The following is a 14,853-nucleotide window of genomic DNA, read 5'->3' as shown; positions in this document are numbered from 1 at the left end:
AAAGACCCCAGTTTTGCAAATGTATTTTAAAAATTCGTGCAATTTATATTCTCTTCCCTGCCCATGCCTCAGCCCCCAGCTTTCCCCTCCAATCCGCGAAAGGCAGTTTTTGACCCATGACTTTACTGAGTTATTTAGAGAAGCAACTTTACTACTGTTGTAACACATACGTATATTTCAAGGTTTAACTGACTTACCTAGACAGTACACACTGTGGATTATGAAATCCACACAACATATAAGCTCCTGTTTCTAAAGACTCAGTTTTTCTAAACAAACTCTCAGCCTGTGCTCTATAAAGTCTGTAATTCCCACAGATGCACATGAGCAGCCGTCTCTGGCTGTGCGATCGATCTAAAGCCACTCCCATCCAGCTGCTCTGCTCTCACCTCTGCAGCCGGAGCTCACGGGGTTCAGCCAGAAAGCAGTCTGGGATGGGAAGCGGCCGGTCAGGCCCAACCACCACAGGCGTGCTGGGTATCCTGCTCACCGTGCGCATCCATTCATTACGGTGTGTGGGTGTCGGGGGGGTGTGTGGATAATGCTTGGTTTATCTAGAAAACCCCAAGGTGACGGCAAAAGATGCAGAAACACACTCCCAAACACACACAATGTGATCCCCATCACCGCCCTAAATCAGCATAAAGCTGGGTTTTCCCCAAGATTTTGAAAACAAGGAACAAATTAAGAAATGCCATTTATTAAGAATTTGAAGCAAAAAACAAACAAACAAACATAAAAACCTCAAAAGTTTTAAAACACCTGAAAACTGATTATGAAAAGAAAGGATAACCTTTCAGGCTACATTTAATGTGATAATTAAAATAGCTTAATATTAAAAGCAAACAATAACCATGTAATACCTTATTTAGTTTTTCAACTTACTGGTAAAAATCTTAGAGGAGCCTACCAAAAGTCTGTCGTAATTTTTGATTATGTGTTTATTTTTTGCAGACAACTAGCATCATGCCTGGTACAAGATGGTTTATGAAGCAGACCATTACAGAGGACACTTGGGAAATGAGTGTTAATACACATTTAAAATGTTTAGCTCATTAGAGCCATGTCCTCCCACCTGACATTTGTCTCCCCTGCAGTCCAAGTCCTCTACCCAGCCTTTACTATCCCACACGGTAACAAGAACAAGAAACATGACTTTCACTTTTACTCAAATTAGTTCAAAAACCTTAGATTTTGCTTTGCATATTAACAGGTTTACAACAATAAGTACAAATCAGTTATACATGTAACTGGTTTTTTTAAGTTTATTCCTAATATGAATATAGGTTTTCTGAAAACAGCCAAAAGTCTCTGAATGAGCAATTAATACCTGCGCCTTCCTGCAGGCAAAAGACAGAAACGTGCCCTGGGCGCTCCTGGCCCGCACGCCCACTGCCCGTGGACAGCCAGGGCAGCCACAGCGGCTGTGCCCAGCTGGAAACGCCACTCATCTCCACAGGAGCAGCTCCCCCTGGAGTCTGGCTGTGAGCAACCTCAGCGACCAATCAGTTTGGTATTTGGATTACAGAGATGTTAAGAATGGTGAGTGTTAAGGATACTGGAACCTACTGCGTGCACTGGGCAGAGCAGAAAGGAGGAGAGATGAAGGGCTAAGGGTCACCGGTTGGCCTGGAAACAGGCAGTGCTGGGTACAAGAGAGAAAGTCAACTCGGAAACAAGAACAAGGAAGTAGAAGGGGAAAGGCTTCCCTGAATTCAGGGCTCAGGAGCATGAGATGAAAGAGGCCCGGTCAAGGACGGCACAGACCCTCTGGCCCCCCTCAGGGCACAGGAGGCCCCACCCACCAGAGTGGAGGATCGAGTCTGGACCCACAGAGCAGCTGGCTCCAGCACACAAAGGGAAGTGTGTCTCGAGGTGTGCTTTGGTTCTGTGCATCGACTTCTTCTAAATGGTTTAACTTCTTTAAAACTCATGACATCAACAAGATTTTAAAATTTAATACTATGAAATACACTTTAAAAAGTACAAGAAACTGATTAAAAGCATCTATAGAAACACACTAGGTTATGTTCTTAATTGTTTTTCTTAGTGTATGTCTCACCTCTCCAATTTGACTATGAACTGCTCGAGTGAGGATCCATGTTAAATTTGTCTTGCCCCCAGCACGTAACACCAAAGACTTTCACTACGTAAATGTCCAAACATACTTGCGTACACTTTAGAACATCTTCTCAGGTAGCAGTGAATGAAGGAGTGTGAACGAATACAGTAGCAGGAATTCACCACTGAAACCAACAGAACTGGAGCCAGCTAACACAGCAAATGCAATTCTTCAAAACCCTTTAATTTTGGAGATCCTCATCTTAGTGAAAAAATCTGCACATAAACCAAGGCTCAACAAGGACTAGCGATTGTCACAGACCTGAACGTTAAATAACTTGATCTTATTCTAAGTAAGTGTAAGAACTATACTGATAATTAATAATGCTTCTGAGGGCTCCAGTATTTAAATTTTATAAGCAGCTAATCTACCAGCTTAGTCAAATTTTGAGATCTTTGGGGAGGAAAAACCAGCAGCCAGGCAGTGATCACTGCTGGGCTCTGTCCCCGCAGGCCCCTGCAAGCCGGCACCTGGGGAAAGGTGCTGAACACACATGAAGTGTCCTGAGGGAGCCAGGTTTGGCCTTTATCGATTGGAACTTATCCAAAAAAAAAGTTCTATTTCCCTCAGATAAAAATCATAATGTTAAGAATATGTACATGACCATCATTTACGAGGAAAATAAGTATTTTCAACTTTTTCTGTTGCCAACAAAACAAGGAACTCGCAGAGAAAAACTAAGAACATAGTTTTAAAATACAACAGTATGGTTTTCACCTGGATAAAAACTGAAAGTCAAATTCCTTTTTCCTTTATGTCACCATGACTTCAGCATATTCTGATCACAGATAAAAGAAAGTGACATCTCCAAACAAAACTTAACCCCAGGCCAACAGAAACTCAGGGTCCGAGGAGGCGCTAGGGCGGGGTCTGCCCGGCCCGCCGCCCTCCGCGGCCTCCCGCGTGTTACCTTGGCGCCAGCCTTCCGCCCGCTTGTCTTCTTCTTACCTTGTCCTTTATACCTTGGTATCTGAGCATGAGAATAAAATGACATTTTACCACAAAATGTACATCTTTAAAAATAAACATACCAAACTAATAAAGATTCCTATTAGAAAAGTGTCTTAAAATTGGAAAATCTAATTAATATGTTACCCTTTGAAACCCACTTTTCCAGTCTTTCTTAACACCCTTCCTAACGTGGTTCAGCTCACACTTGATGACTTGGTCCCACAGAGACCTGGTCGGACGAGGAGACCGGGGCCATGCCCAGCTCACCGGCCACGCGGAGCCGCCTCCTTCACGCCCTCCTATCAGCGCTCCGGGACAGCCAGCCCTGACTTCCTAGCAGCTTCCTTCAAGAACGGCCCTGGCTCTACCTTACCCTCCTCAGGAGGACACAAAGCAAGTTTCTCAAGGTCGGGCTGGACCCTGAGCCTGGCCACAGCTTCCCAGAAGTCCCAGTGCTCTCCAGACTGAGGAGGAGCCCTAATGCACACGCCCTTCTCGGAACTACTCAAAGACCTGAGAGAGAGGAGGAGGCTGGCAGGAAAAGGATGGGGAAAGTACCGGAATCCCAAATCCAGACCCTTCAGGACTACAGGGGAACTGAGTTTTCATTGCCAATGAATACCTCATCTTTAAACAGACTCCACCCCAGCCCCCCGAGATGAGTTGTGGCGTCCTGCAGGTGCCCAGGGCTGCCGCGGGCCCACAATGCTGCTGGGGAGCCCAGGCTCTGCTGGAGACAATCACTGTCTCCAAATTAACCTTTAAAATTATCACTTCTCTGTATTTAGAGCAACATTTCCTGACTTAAAACTTGAGATGCTCACGATAATTCTCATGATAAATTTCAAAATATTTTTACATAGAATTGGGATACGTAAAACAGACATTAATATACTATCTTGAAGACACACAATATGTGGAAAATTAGTATTGCTAATTTGCCTTAAAAATAATAATTCGCTAAAAAGAGAATTTCCAAATAACTCAATACTATAGGTACTAGTAAGTATTTTGGAATATGCATTCATTTTAATCCCTCTAAAACCAGACATTTTCACAGAAAGCAAGGCTTTCTTTTTACCTGGCACTAAATTTGAAGGGAATTTCAGAGTCACTCCCAACCTCATTCTGTGCCAGTAGTTCCAGCCGCCCAGGAGCACCACAGGGGAGCGCCTTCCAAGACCAACCACCCCTACCAGGAAAGGCTGACTAGGTCTCAAGGGAGAGGAGCGGCCACCAAGAGCATGACGGCCTCTTTCCCTGGTTAGAAATAAAGCACAAAATCCCTCTGATTTCTAAATTTAAAAAATAAAAAGGAACAACAACAAAGGAGCAAAATCAAAGAGCCAGAAACAAGTAACAACAGGAACCACTCAGTGGTGTCCCAGGCGCCTGAAAAGGAAAGCAATCCAGCAGTATAATTACTGCCCTCTACAAGTCCACCTAGTTAGAAAAGACACAGCCTGTGTCTGCGAGTGATGCAGCACCAGGAACCCCTTCTGGAAAGCAGCCCGTGGCCTCCCTCAGAACGGAAGGCAGAGGAAGCCACACAGCACCTTCAGACCCAAGCACACGCTCCGGTCAGGTGGGCGGGCTCCATCGGCGCGGGCTGCGCTCAGCCACGCACAGGAGAGAACACCTTCCTGCACCTTTAGTCTTCCTCAACACTCTTCCTGAAGTGGTTCAACTCATGTTTAATCACTCTGTCCAACAGCGCCTTGGTCACCTTTCTATCCATTCTTGCTGTTACGTAGAGCCTTGATTTTAAATTCAAGTGTTCCACTCAATTTTTATTTCCCTTGTGCCAAATCCCCGAAATCGGGCCATAACTTTTAACATCTCATACACACACACATAAATATAAACAGAGCACATACATGTTCTCATAAATCCTCAAAATAGCTCATTAATAAAAAATCACCATGATTTACAGTATCAAATCTGGGCACCTGCCTACAATATTCAGCACAACAATTTTATATTCTAGAACCTGATAGTCTCAAATTACAAGAACTTTTAAGTGAAAAGTAAGTTAACTTCTTTGTTAACTGAAGGACAAAAGTATCAAATGAATCCAATCATCATACGATTCTGTTACTTAGGGCATACTCCTTTATGACACAAAATTCAAAACACCGTCAACAAAGCAAAAGAATTTTTAAAAATACATACTTAATCAAAGAATCACGCTCTCTAAAATTATTCTGACACAGAAAGTAGAACACTTAAAAGCTTCCCCTGCTGCAGCAATGCAAACTGCCACGCGGTGAAGACAGACAGAACCGCGTGAAGCTTAAGACAGGCCCCAACCGTGCAGATCTGCAGACTGTCACACTGCAGTCTCACTCCGACTGTTAAAACGTCTTGTTGGTGCCTGAGTAGGTAATACATCTTCTCCCTCAACATCGCTGTAGGGTCTGTCTTTCAAGCACTTTTACCATTTTCTAGTCGCCAAAGGAAATGAAACACATGACTGGATGTTAATTTCCCTGAAAGCAATGATTCCACACTCACCACAGGGATACAAGCCTACTATGTTTGGGAAAGGACGCTACAATTTAATGATCTTAAAAAAAAAGTTTCTGTTGAACAGACAGAAGAATTAGGTTGTAGTAAGGAGGTTTACACCCTCTGACACACACACACACAAATATGACAAAATTTATTATAGTATATTGTAGTAATTAGTACTGTGAATATAAACTTAATGCACTTATATTTAAAATTAGTGACTCTTGAAAAGGATTAAACATTAAAACAAGATTCTCAGGACTTTAAAAAAAAGAACTTTTAACAATAACAAAACTTAAAACAAGACTAGAGAGAGAACCCAGTGCCCCGGGAGCCCCCGCAGCCGGCTCACCTTACTGGGGGGGGTGTGCATGCTGGCTTTTCCTTCTGGTGACTGTGGTGGAGAGTGTACATCAGACAGATCCAGCGCACCCTAAAATATTTCACAGTTTAAATTAACACTTAAAAATAAAGCATGAACACACCAATTATGCCTCAACAGAATTTCAGCATTTAAAACTACACACAATGCTAGCATTTTTTATTTCTTCCTATTAATATGAATATCCTTACCAGATTTTCTTCAAATTTTATCAAAAACAGACTTATGATTCTAATTACCTGCCAAGTACTTCACTCAGTCACCCTGAACAGGCTACTCAGTGCACATGTATGTGTGCCTCAGCCTCCTCTCTGCGGTTAACCTTCTCACTTCCCTCTCCACTCTCCACACCACTACTGTCCTGTGATCCTCAAAGGTCTACTCTTTCCACCCTCCCTGGACTTGCTTCCCTACTTCATTTTGTCTGAAAAAAAAAAAAATCAAGTAGTAATTCCCGCATAAAAACAGGTAACTTATTACAGCTATGCAGGATGAGGCCCTAAATCACAGGGAGAGAGGAAGAATGAGAGACAGCATCTCCACAGCCAGAGTCAGGAGAGCACGCGGATGGTAACACCGCACGGCCGGGCAGGGGGACGATGTGCCATTTCAGGTGGAGGACAGGTGAGAAAAAGGAGAAGGCAAGGAAGCAAAGGCCACATCCAAGGGTAAGCTCAGTCTGGCGTACATAGGAGGTTCCACATTTCAAAAACAGGCAGACAGTTACAAAGACATCATGCAGGATCTTAAAGGTGAGGAACCTGGAGATTATTTAGTTGCCATTACAAAGTCACTGCAATTTTACAAAAGAAAGAGACAAAGAGCTGAATTTTAAAATAGATTCGGCAATCATGAAGAGCAGAGACTGAGCAGACGCGGGCACGGGAACCTGGTCTGTGAAGGAGTCAGACGCACTCGCGGCGAAAGCCTCGCCCACCGAGCCCAGTGGGCCACTCCACGGCTGGCTTCCTCCAGCACCAGAAGCCAAAAGAAGGCTCATCAAACCTATAATTTTTTATTTCATTATAAATCACATATTTCCTTTCAAACTGATAAATGTTAGTAAATGACAGAAGGGCCGAACTGGACACTTAGGAGCTCCCTATTTCAAATATCAATCGAGTTGTTTCTGCGTGTACACATATACACATGAACTTTCATTAAGATACGCAGGTACTAAGAGAGGAAAACTAGCAGGAAGTAGCGATGACATGCCCAACTCACTGCCTGCATCCTGAGGGAGTAAAGTAATCACCTTTGGAAGCCGCAGGACTCCTCTTCTCGGCATGTGTGAGACCTTAACCACGACACAGGGCAAGCTGACCAGGAGGCTCTGGAGCCACCTGTCAGAATGGCATACTGAAGACTACATTTATTGAGTTTTGAATTTCAAATCAAACCAACCAGACAGGAAAGCTTTTACTAGGTCTTAGTTCGAGGCAAACATCTGTCTAGTGGGGAACAGAGAGCTTTCCAGTGACCAACCTTTCTTCTACAACCTGGTGCCGAAGCTATGGGGTACAGGAGGGACAGCGAACCCTTACTGGCAGTCTGAGCCCAGGGCCAAGTGGAGAGGCAAGTCCTTGGGCTGGAACCGAGGAGTCGCAGGAACAGAGTCAGTGTAAACCAAGCAGTGCAGAAGAAGTGGAATGGAGGGTTTTTGTGGGGAGGAGGGATTTTTTTGCTCTTGTGCAGCTTTCACTTTGTTAGAAGAGAATAAAGTCAGTTTTCTTCAAACATGACTCAAATGTGCTAATGAGTTAACCAGGTGGGCATGTTTTGTGAAGAGCTGGAATTCTGGCCTCAAGCTAGTGAAAAGAATTGAGCTGGACTTAGGGAGTCATCCTTGTAGTAATAATAGCAAAGTAACAGAGAGAAATAATAAATACAGCAAATAGTTTCACGATCGTGCATGCAAAGCACTGCCCCCAGAGCTTTACATGTATGAAGCCTTCAGTCCGCACTACACCACGGGGTCCATACTTGATTATCCCCATCTCACAGGTGAGAAACCCAAGGCATGGAGGTTAAGGGGCTTCAGAGGGTCACACACAGGACAAGGGAGGGCTGGGACGTGAAACCAAGCAGTCTGGCTCAGGAGTCCAAGTTACTACGAGTATGCTAACGAAGGGGGAGCAAACCAGGGAAATGGAAGGCACCCACCACTGCACCAAGCGAGCCAGAGAGCAAACGGAAATGAAAGGAAAGGGCAGAAAGAGAGACAGAGGTCAGGGGCCCAGAAGCCGAAAAAGAAGTCACCACCACCTACAGACTGGCCCAAGAGAGAGCAGGAACCAACTCTGTTTGGGGTTCTTTAAATTTATTAATTCTCTAGTAGCTAGCATAATGGCATCACTTAATAAGCACACATCAAATACTCGCTAAATAAACCTAAACAAGAGCTGCAATGAGGACACGCCCCCTGGACAGGAGGACGCATCACGCTCCCCCACCCAGGTCCACGGCTTCCTCCAACACCCCTCCCAGTCCTCTCCCTACTCTCATGTGAAGGGGGAGCATAACACAATTTCAATGTAAAACAACCACTGCCCCCTTTAACTGAAAATTATTACTCATAGAAAGAATGGACTGATCACGTAGTATATGACACTTCCTCTGTAATGATAAACCATCATTCAAATGTCCATTTCCTTATGTGAGCGTATCCTGAATGGCTGTTCACTCTTCTAGGACACGTGACTTGCTTCTTATTCTTTTATCTTTTAATTAAAAGAATCTCTTTAGTATGCCTTAGATGCTGTAGGCACTCAGTCCAGCTTTAATGATTTTCAAAGATTCCAAGGGGAAATGAGGGACACTCTGAGACTCTCCAGATGGAGAAGAGATAGCCCCTAACCCCCCACATTCCCATCGACTTCTGATCAAAAGCACGTATTGACCAGCTATCTGGAATAGTTACAGTGTTTTCTACCCATGAGACACAGTATCTTTACAAAAGCTAATGTTTGTAAACATTACTCTCATTAGCAGGATTTCTTAAAAGGATAAGAAAGACAATGGCTAATCAAAAAAAATGTATGAAAATGTTTAGAAACTGCAAAATCAACAATTAAAAATTTTAACCTAGTTTTAAAAAGGCTTTAAGTTAAAAAAATTGTTAACTAACCTCTAATTCAGCCCTTTTATGTTTAAAAATAGTAACAAAAATAATGACCAGCAATTGAGTGGTCCCAGCAGTTCACACGCACTAACCTGCGGGTGTGAGCCTCCCAAGCTCACAAGGCCCGCGAGGAAGTCGACCATGCCCGCTCCACCGAGGAGGGCTGGCGGGGGTGGCGTGGAGTAGCTGAGCAGGCCGGAGGCCCATTAGTGGAGGAGCTGGGACTGGTTCCACACAGACTGGCCCCCAAACCCAAGCTCTGAGTGTTAACCCCCAGAGCAGGTGCAGCAGCAGCCTCAGAACTTTCATACCTCAATTCTCATCAAAATGTGCATTTATACAATCTCTGTCTCAGTATGTTTTGTTTTGTTTTTAAGAAATAGCCTCGTTCTATTTAAACCTGACTCGCTAGGTGTACACCATCTGCAATGGCCACACTCAACATGCAGCAACTGCAGAAGAGAAACACAGACAGCAAAGGACTGGGCTGCACTCACCTCCCCAGTGGCTGGCCCTTTTTCTTTCTGTTGACAGCGTCTGATCACTTCTAATAATAAGGGTCCACCCACAGTACCTTCTGCTTCAATAATACCTAAATCTCGGGCTAAATTCTCTCGACCTTCAAGACCTTGAAACTGAAAAAGAAATAAGATGTTAAGAAATAAAATATAAATGCACAAAAACATAGCAAAATTATTTTCAAAGATTAAAGAAAAATATTTTCAGAACTTAAAGACATCTCCAAAGTAAAAAAGACCATTTTTCTAATGAATGAAATATCCATTTTTAAAAATTATACGTTTCTTTTACCAAGTCTCTATATTCAAAGTCTCTATTAACAGATGTATTCTAACATCAGAACAAACTAACCCTATGATAACATTTCCGTCAAGTTACAGGAAGCAGGGACACTGGTGCCAGCTACCTGACAGCTCAGATAGCTTTTAGGAAAAACAGATAGTCAACTATAAAAAATAATCTTTATGCAAGACGCTGTAAGTTTTCAAATCTTGTTAACTTCCAGATTTTAATAAACTCATCAAAGACAGTTTCAAAGATAGACGTAGAAGGCATTATTCTTACTGTGCTAGTTTCAGGTTGAAAAACAGCCAGGGTAAAGTCAAGATTGAAAAACTGAAGAAATTCAGCAACGAGACTAGCCACCAGCCGGCCTGCGAAGAGCAAGAGAGGTGGGGGTGACTGTGCAGGAACCAGACACTCCTCACTAACACTGAGAAGTAAGACAAGTAAAGGGAGAAAAGAAGGTTCCCAACTGTTTAAATTACAAATTCCTTCTCTTGAATAACAATTAAGTAACGAACATCTCAGCCTCCTGCTTCCTCATTAGGGTTATCAGTCTGGAACTAAGATAATGTGACATCTCATAAATGAATTAGAGCATTTTGCTTTTTACAGTAAAATTGGCTTTAATTGACAATTTCCCATGGCTACTGATATTTAATGGCAACGTAACAGTTGTACAATAAAACACGGTTTAAAATGAGAATCTATAAGAATCACAGACTTCAAAAAAATACTCTAATATTTCTGATTTCTCTCAAATGAAGACTTGAAAATTCAGAGACAGACAAAATAAACAAGAACAAGCTGAACATCTTACCATCTTTTGTATTCAGAAACTTTTTCAGGCTCTCGTTGACTAAAGGAGTTTTGTTCTGTTAAAAAATGAAATATTGTGTTATACGTTTATTTTAAAAACCACTACAAAATGAAGAATAAAGTTTAATTTTTTGGCAAAAATTTAAGTAAAATACTGTCATTCATAAAACTATGGTTAAAACCATTCTACAACTACTGATTACTACAGGAACTATTTTGTGCTAAGGACCAGGACAGGTAAGGACTAGGACAGGTAAGGACTTAAATAAATTCAATTTGGAGATTCTTCTTGGCAGCAGCAAAAGAACTTAGGGGCAGTAGTGATGGATGTAGGATGTTAATGAATTAGAGGGTGCCTGGAAGTTAAGAAAAGGTATTAGACAGACACATTCTTTCAAAACTAGGCCAAGAGGGAAAAAATTAGAGGTACTAAAAGCAGAACATAAGTCAAGAGAACCAGTTGTCTCCTTGAGATGTAAAAACGTTTCCATGCTCAAGATTAGAGCCAACAGAAAGGGAGGCCAAAGATAACAGCAAATCGGAGAGGCACTGACAGTGAGTAGCATTTAGAAGGCAAAACCCAGAGAAAGTGATTATTCTTGGACAAGACAGAGTTGTCTCAACTAAAGCAGGAAGGAAAGAGGAACAGATCATCACAGGTCATGGAAGCTTTTTCTGAGGGGAGTGACAGATTGCAGGGAAGGACACAAAAAGCTCGGGCCTGAGGCTTCTACTTCCCTCATGAAGGGAGACACAAGACCATCTGTCAAGAGTAAGGAAACAGGTGAGGCAGGAGGCCTGCGTGAAGGTGAAGTGGGAGCTGCTGAGTAAAGATGAGCAGCGGGGCCAGCTCAGGACCTCACAGAGGCTGGAGCCTCCAAACAGGAACACCAGCAGTCCACAGAGCTGGGTGCCTGCTCTAGTGCAAACACAAACCGGGAAGGGAGTTAGTCTGCACAATTAAATGACCATTAAGATTTTTCCTAAATCAAGCAGGGCTGGAAGGCAAGGTAGTGAGGGTTTCTGAGATATGGACCATGGGATCCGGATCAGGTAAGAACAAAGGGCAGCTAAGAGAAGACCGATGCCTGGACAAACATGAAGACTTTCATGAAGTTACACAGGAGCAGGAATCTCAGTCTAAAGTGAGGAGGAGAGGAGGCTAATGTGTCATAGAGGAAGGTGAAGGCCTTGATTATGGAACAATCCTTGTTGACAACAAGTTCCAAGATATTTACTCAAGATGGACTTGCCACAGAGAGAAAAAACTAAACACACTTATATACGGGAAGTGACTGGATCTTTGACATAAGAAAGACTACATGATTTTTAAATAACTGGGTGGCCAGAAAATTTGGGGAAAGGTTGCAAACTATCTTCCCCCCACCTGGTGCATATTAGCACATTAAAGCTTCTGAGAGGTCTTTCAGTAAACTCGTCGACTATGAAACCATTTCTTCAAGCAACTCCATTAGCCTGTGTCTCAGATTTTCCCTGTGGAAAGGGAGCTGTAAGATTTAGTGTTAGCCTCAGAGTTGCTGCGGTACCTTCACTTTCTTTAGGTTACTCCAAAACTCTAAAATATACACAAAAAGAGAATAATCTTGAATCCCTTCCAAGAGTTAAAAAAAAAAAAAAAGTAATCCTTAGTTCAAAATTACTCCTTGCTCTTACAATGGTTTTAAAGTAATCAGAAATTAAACATAAATGAATATGGTCACATTAAAGTTTGTAGACTTCATACCTCTACTTTTTCTTGCTCCTCTAGTGCTAAAAACACAGCTGCTCGGAGTTCAGCCTTTAAAAAAAGGGGGGGAGGGAGGTAAAGGAACAAAAATTACCTCAAGATAATTTTCACGACAATAAGCATATAGGCTGAAACTTCCATAGGCTCGTCCACACCATCTAAAAGTCAAAATGAAAACTAACAATACGGATAATGCTTGGCGGCAGGTGCAGAGGTCAGAGGGCATCCTGAGACGTTTCTGAAGAAAGAGACGCAAGCTCTCTGTTTCCAAGTCCGCCGTTCGTCCCCTTGGCTTGTCTCTCAGCGCCCATTGCTTTGGCTTGAGCCCCGGTTTCCCGCCCACCAGTCACGTCAATGTCTGAGAAGTGCACGCTGAGAAACACCCGGCCAGGCACCGGCAACCCGCCTGTTACCGCGCGGTGGAGGGGCTCGCCGCCCAGCAGCTGAAGCCAGAGGCCGGGGAGACCCAGAGAGCAGGGGGCGACTGGACCCCCGGGCGTGGGGCGGGGGAGACCCGGAGAGCAGGGGGCGACTGGACCCCCGGGCGTGGGGCGGGGACCGGGGGAAAGCGGGCGACTGGCCCCTCAGACGCCGGTGGTCGGCCTCCTCCGACGAAGGTTGGCCGGGCCTCCTCACCCGCTCGCCGCCCCGCGGCCGGGTGCCTCAACTAGGAGTGACCCTCGACCCCCGCGCGGTCCGACCCCAGCCCAGGCGGCTGTCCGACGCGCCCCGCGACCCTTTGTGACACCCGCCGTCCCCACAGGCCCTGCGGCCCCCGACCGTGACCCGCCTCCCCTTCGCCAGGCCCGTCCGTCTCCGGCCTGACCTTGATGCGGTTCAGGACCCCGCTATTCTCCAGCGTCTGCACCAGCAGGTCCCGCAGTTCCGTGTCCTCCTCCGCCACCACCGCGGCCGCCGTCGCCGCCATCTTGCTTCTCCAAGACAACCGCCCAAGCCGCGCCAATGGCCGACGGGCGTCCCAAACTGTACGGCGCGCGGGACGGCGCCGAGACCACGCCCCCGGCGCCGGCGCCGGCGCGCAGCCCTCCGTCACGTCGGGGCGGGGCCTCGTGCGCGGGGCGGGGCTTCGTGGGTCTCTGGAGAAGGGGGCTTTGGGGCCGGCGTCGGAGACTAGGCAGGGCCGGGGGCGGCAGCGTTTGAAGCGTTTCTGGTGTACGCCTGCTGGCTGCTGGTGTGGACGCGCGTGCTGGAAGCCGGAGCAAAGTTCTGATGTCTGCCACTCGCTTTCCAGGGTGCGGCCGAAATGTGTGTGCAAACGGGTGTGTGTGTGCACGCTCAACCGGAGGGCATGCCCGGGCATGCCTGTGAGTGCGAGCGTGCACTTTCGCCGAGAGAGCACATCCACCCTGGGGTGCAGCGGAAGGTGTGTGGACTTTCAGTGTGCCGTTGTGCTGTTCTTTACACACTGTGTGTTCGCATAGTTTTGCAATACCATGTTGGGGAAGGCGAGGGATTCCAAAGCTACTAGGAAGCTTAGAGAAAAAAAGTGTAGGTTCCAGAACTCCACAGGACTCTCGCTCAGTGGGTCTGTAGCAGGTTCTCGCAATCATTTTCTCGAATAGCCCAGGGGACTCTATGCGGGTGGTCTGCAGGTTATCATCTGATACACAAATGGTGTATGTCAGGTAGGAAAGTAAACGTCGAGGTTTCCTGGCCAGCCCAACTCTCCTCCCCCGCTGGCGGCATCTGTTGGTATGCCTTTCCAGACAGCCTTACATAGATATGTTACCTGCACATACCTACTTTTTCCACTTCCCTAATTTGGATCCTTTATTTGCTGCCTTTTAATTTACTAACTTCGCTTAGTAAGTCCTGATCATCTTTGATGTATGTGCATATAGATCCCACATCATTCTTTTTAACTCCTGCATAGTATTCTATTTAAGGGCATTTCAAAGTTATCTTTTGAAATTAGACTATGGTTCATTTGCATTTGTTTTGTTTGTTGTGGAAGTAACTCATTCTAACAGTTTAAAATCCAAACAAAAGAGGAAGATATACTAAAAGAAAAGTCGAAGTCTCTGCATCCTCCCTACTCCCCTGACATCACCTGGAGCCGTAGCTAGACCCAACTACTATTAAGTTTGCTTTCCGTTCTTCTGGTTCTTTTTATTATAATGCTAGGTAATGTGCATCCTGACCCACCAATCATAAACAGCATCTTCTCAAAGGATAAAAACATATCTTCTTTTTCAACTCCTAATTTTAAAAATTACATTACTTTTAGTCCTAATGGAAGATTTTGTGGCTTTACCTTAATCATTATTGATAAAGTTATATGTTACCTGTTGGCTCTCTGGAATGGGAAACAAGGAAATGAGTACATTTATACTCTTTCTCACCTGCCCTGCCCCCTCACCCAGCGCTGTTAGTTTTAT

General features: G+C 44.7%; 1 protein-coding gene across 2 annotated transcripts in view; it reads right to left on the bottom strand.

The window, feature by feature from the left end:
- Positions 1 to 13,454, bottom strand: part of CEP43 (centrosomal protein 43) — a 28,055-nt gene extending 14,601 nt beyond the window's left edge. The window contains exons 1-7 of one of the 2 annotated variants that reach the window (XM_032485347.1): positions 13,281 to 13,454; positions 12,452 to 12,505; positions 10,709 to 10,763; positions 10,171 to 10,259; positions 9,585 to 9,722; positions 5,937 to 6,017; positions 3,033 to 3,092 (exon numbers count right to left, since the gene is read on the bottom strand). In XM_032485347.1, coding sequence (XP_032341238.1) covers positions 3,033 to 3,092; positions 5,937 to 6,017; positions 9,585 to 9,722; positions 10,171 to 10,259; positions 10,709 to 10,763; positions 12,452 to 12,505; positions 13,281 to 13,382 — 579 coding nt within the window. In that variant the 5' untranslated portion in view covers positions 13,383 to 13,454. The remainder of the gene's footprint in view (positions 1 to 3,032; positions 3,093 to 5,936; positions 6,018 to 9,584; positions 9,723 to 10,170; positions 10,260 to 10,708; positions 10,764 to 12,451; positions 12,506 to 13,280) is intronic. The other variant, XM_032485346.1, reaches the window with a different exon arrangement.
- Between the last annotated feature and the right edge of the window lie 1,399 nt (positions 13,455 to 14,853).

The sequence above is a fragment of the Camelus ferus genome, chromosome 8 (genome assembly GCF_009834535.1).
Source record: "Camelus ferus isolate YT-003-E chromosome 8, BCGSAC_Cfer_1.0, whole genome shotgun sequence".
Classification (NCBI taxonomy): domain Eukaryota; kingdom Metazoa; phylum Chordata; class Mammalia; order Artiodactyla; family Camelidae; genus Camelus; species Camelus ferus.
Note: the sequence above shows the minus strand (reverse complement) of the source record. Positions and strands in the feature narration are given on the sequence as shown.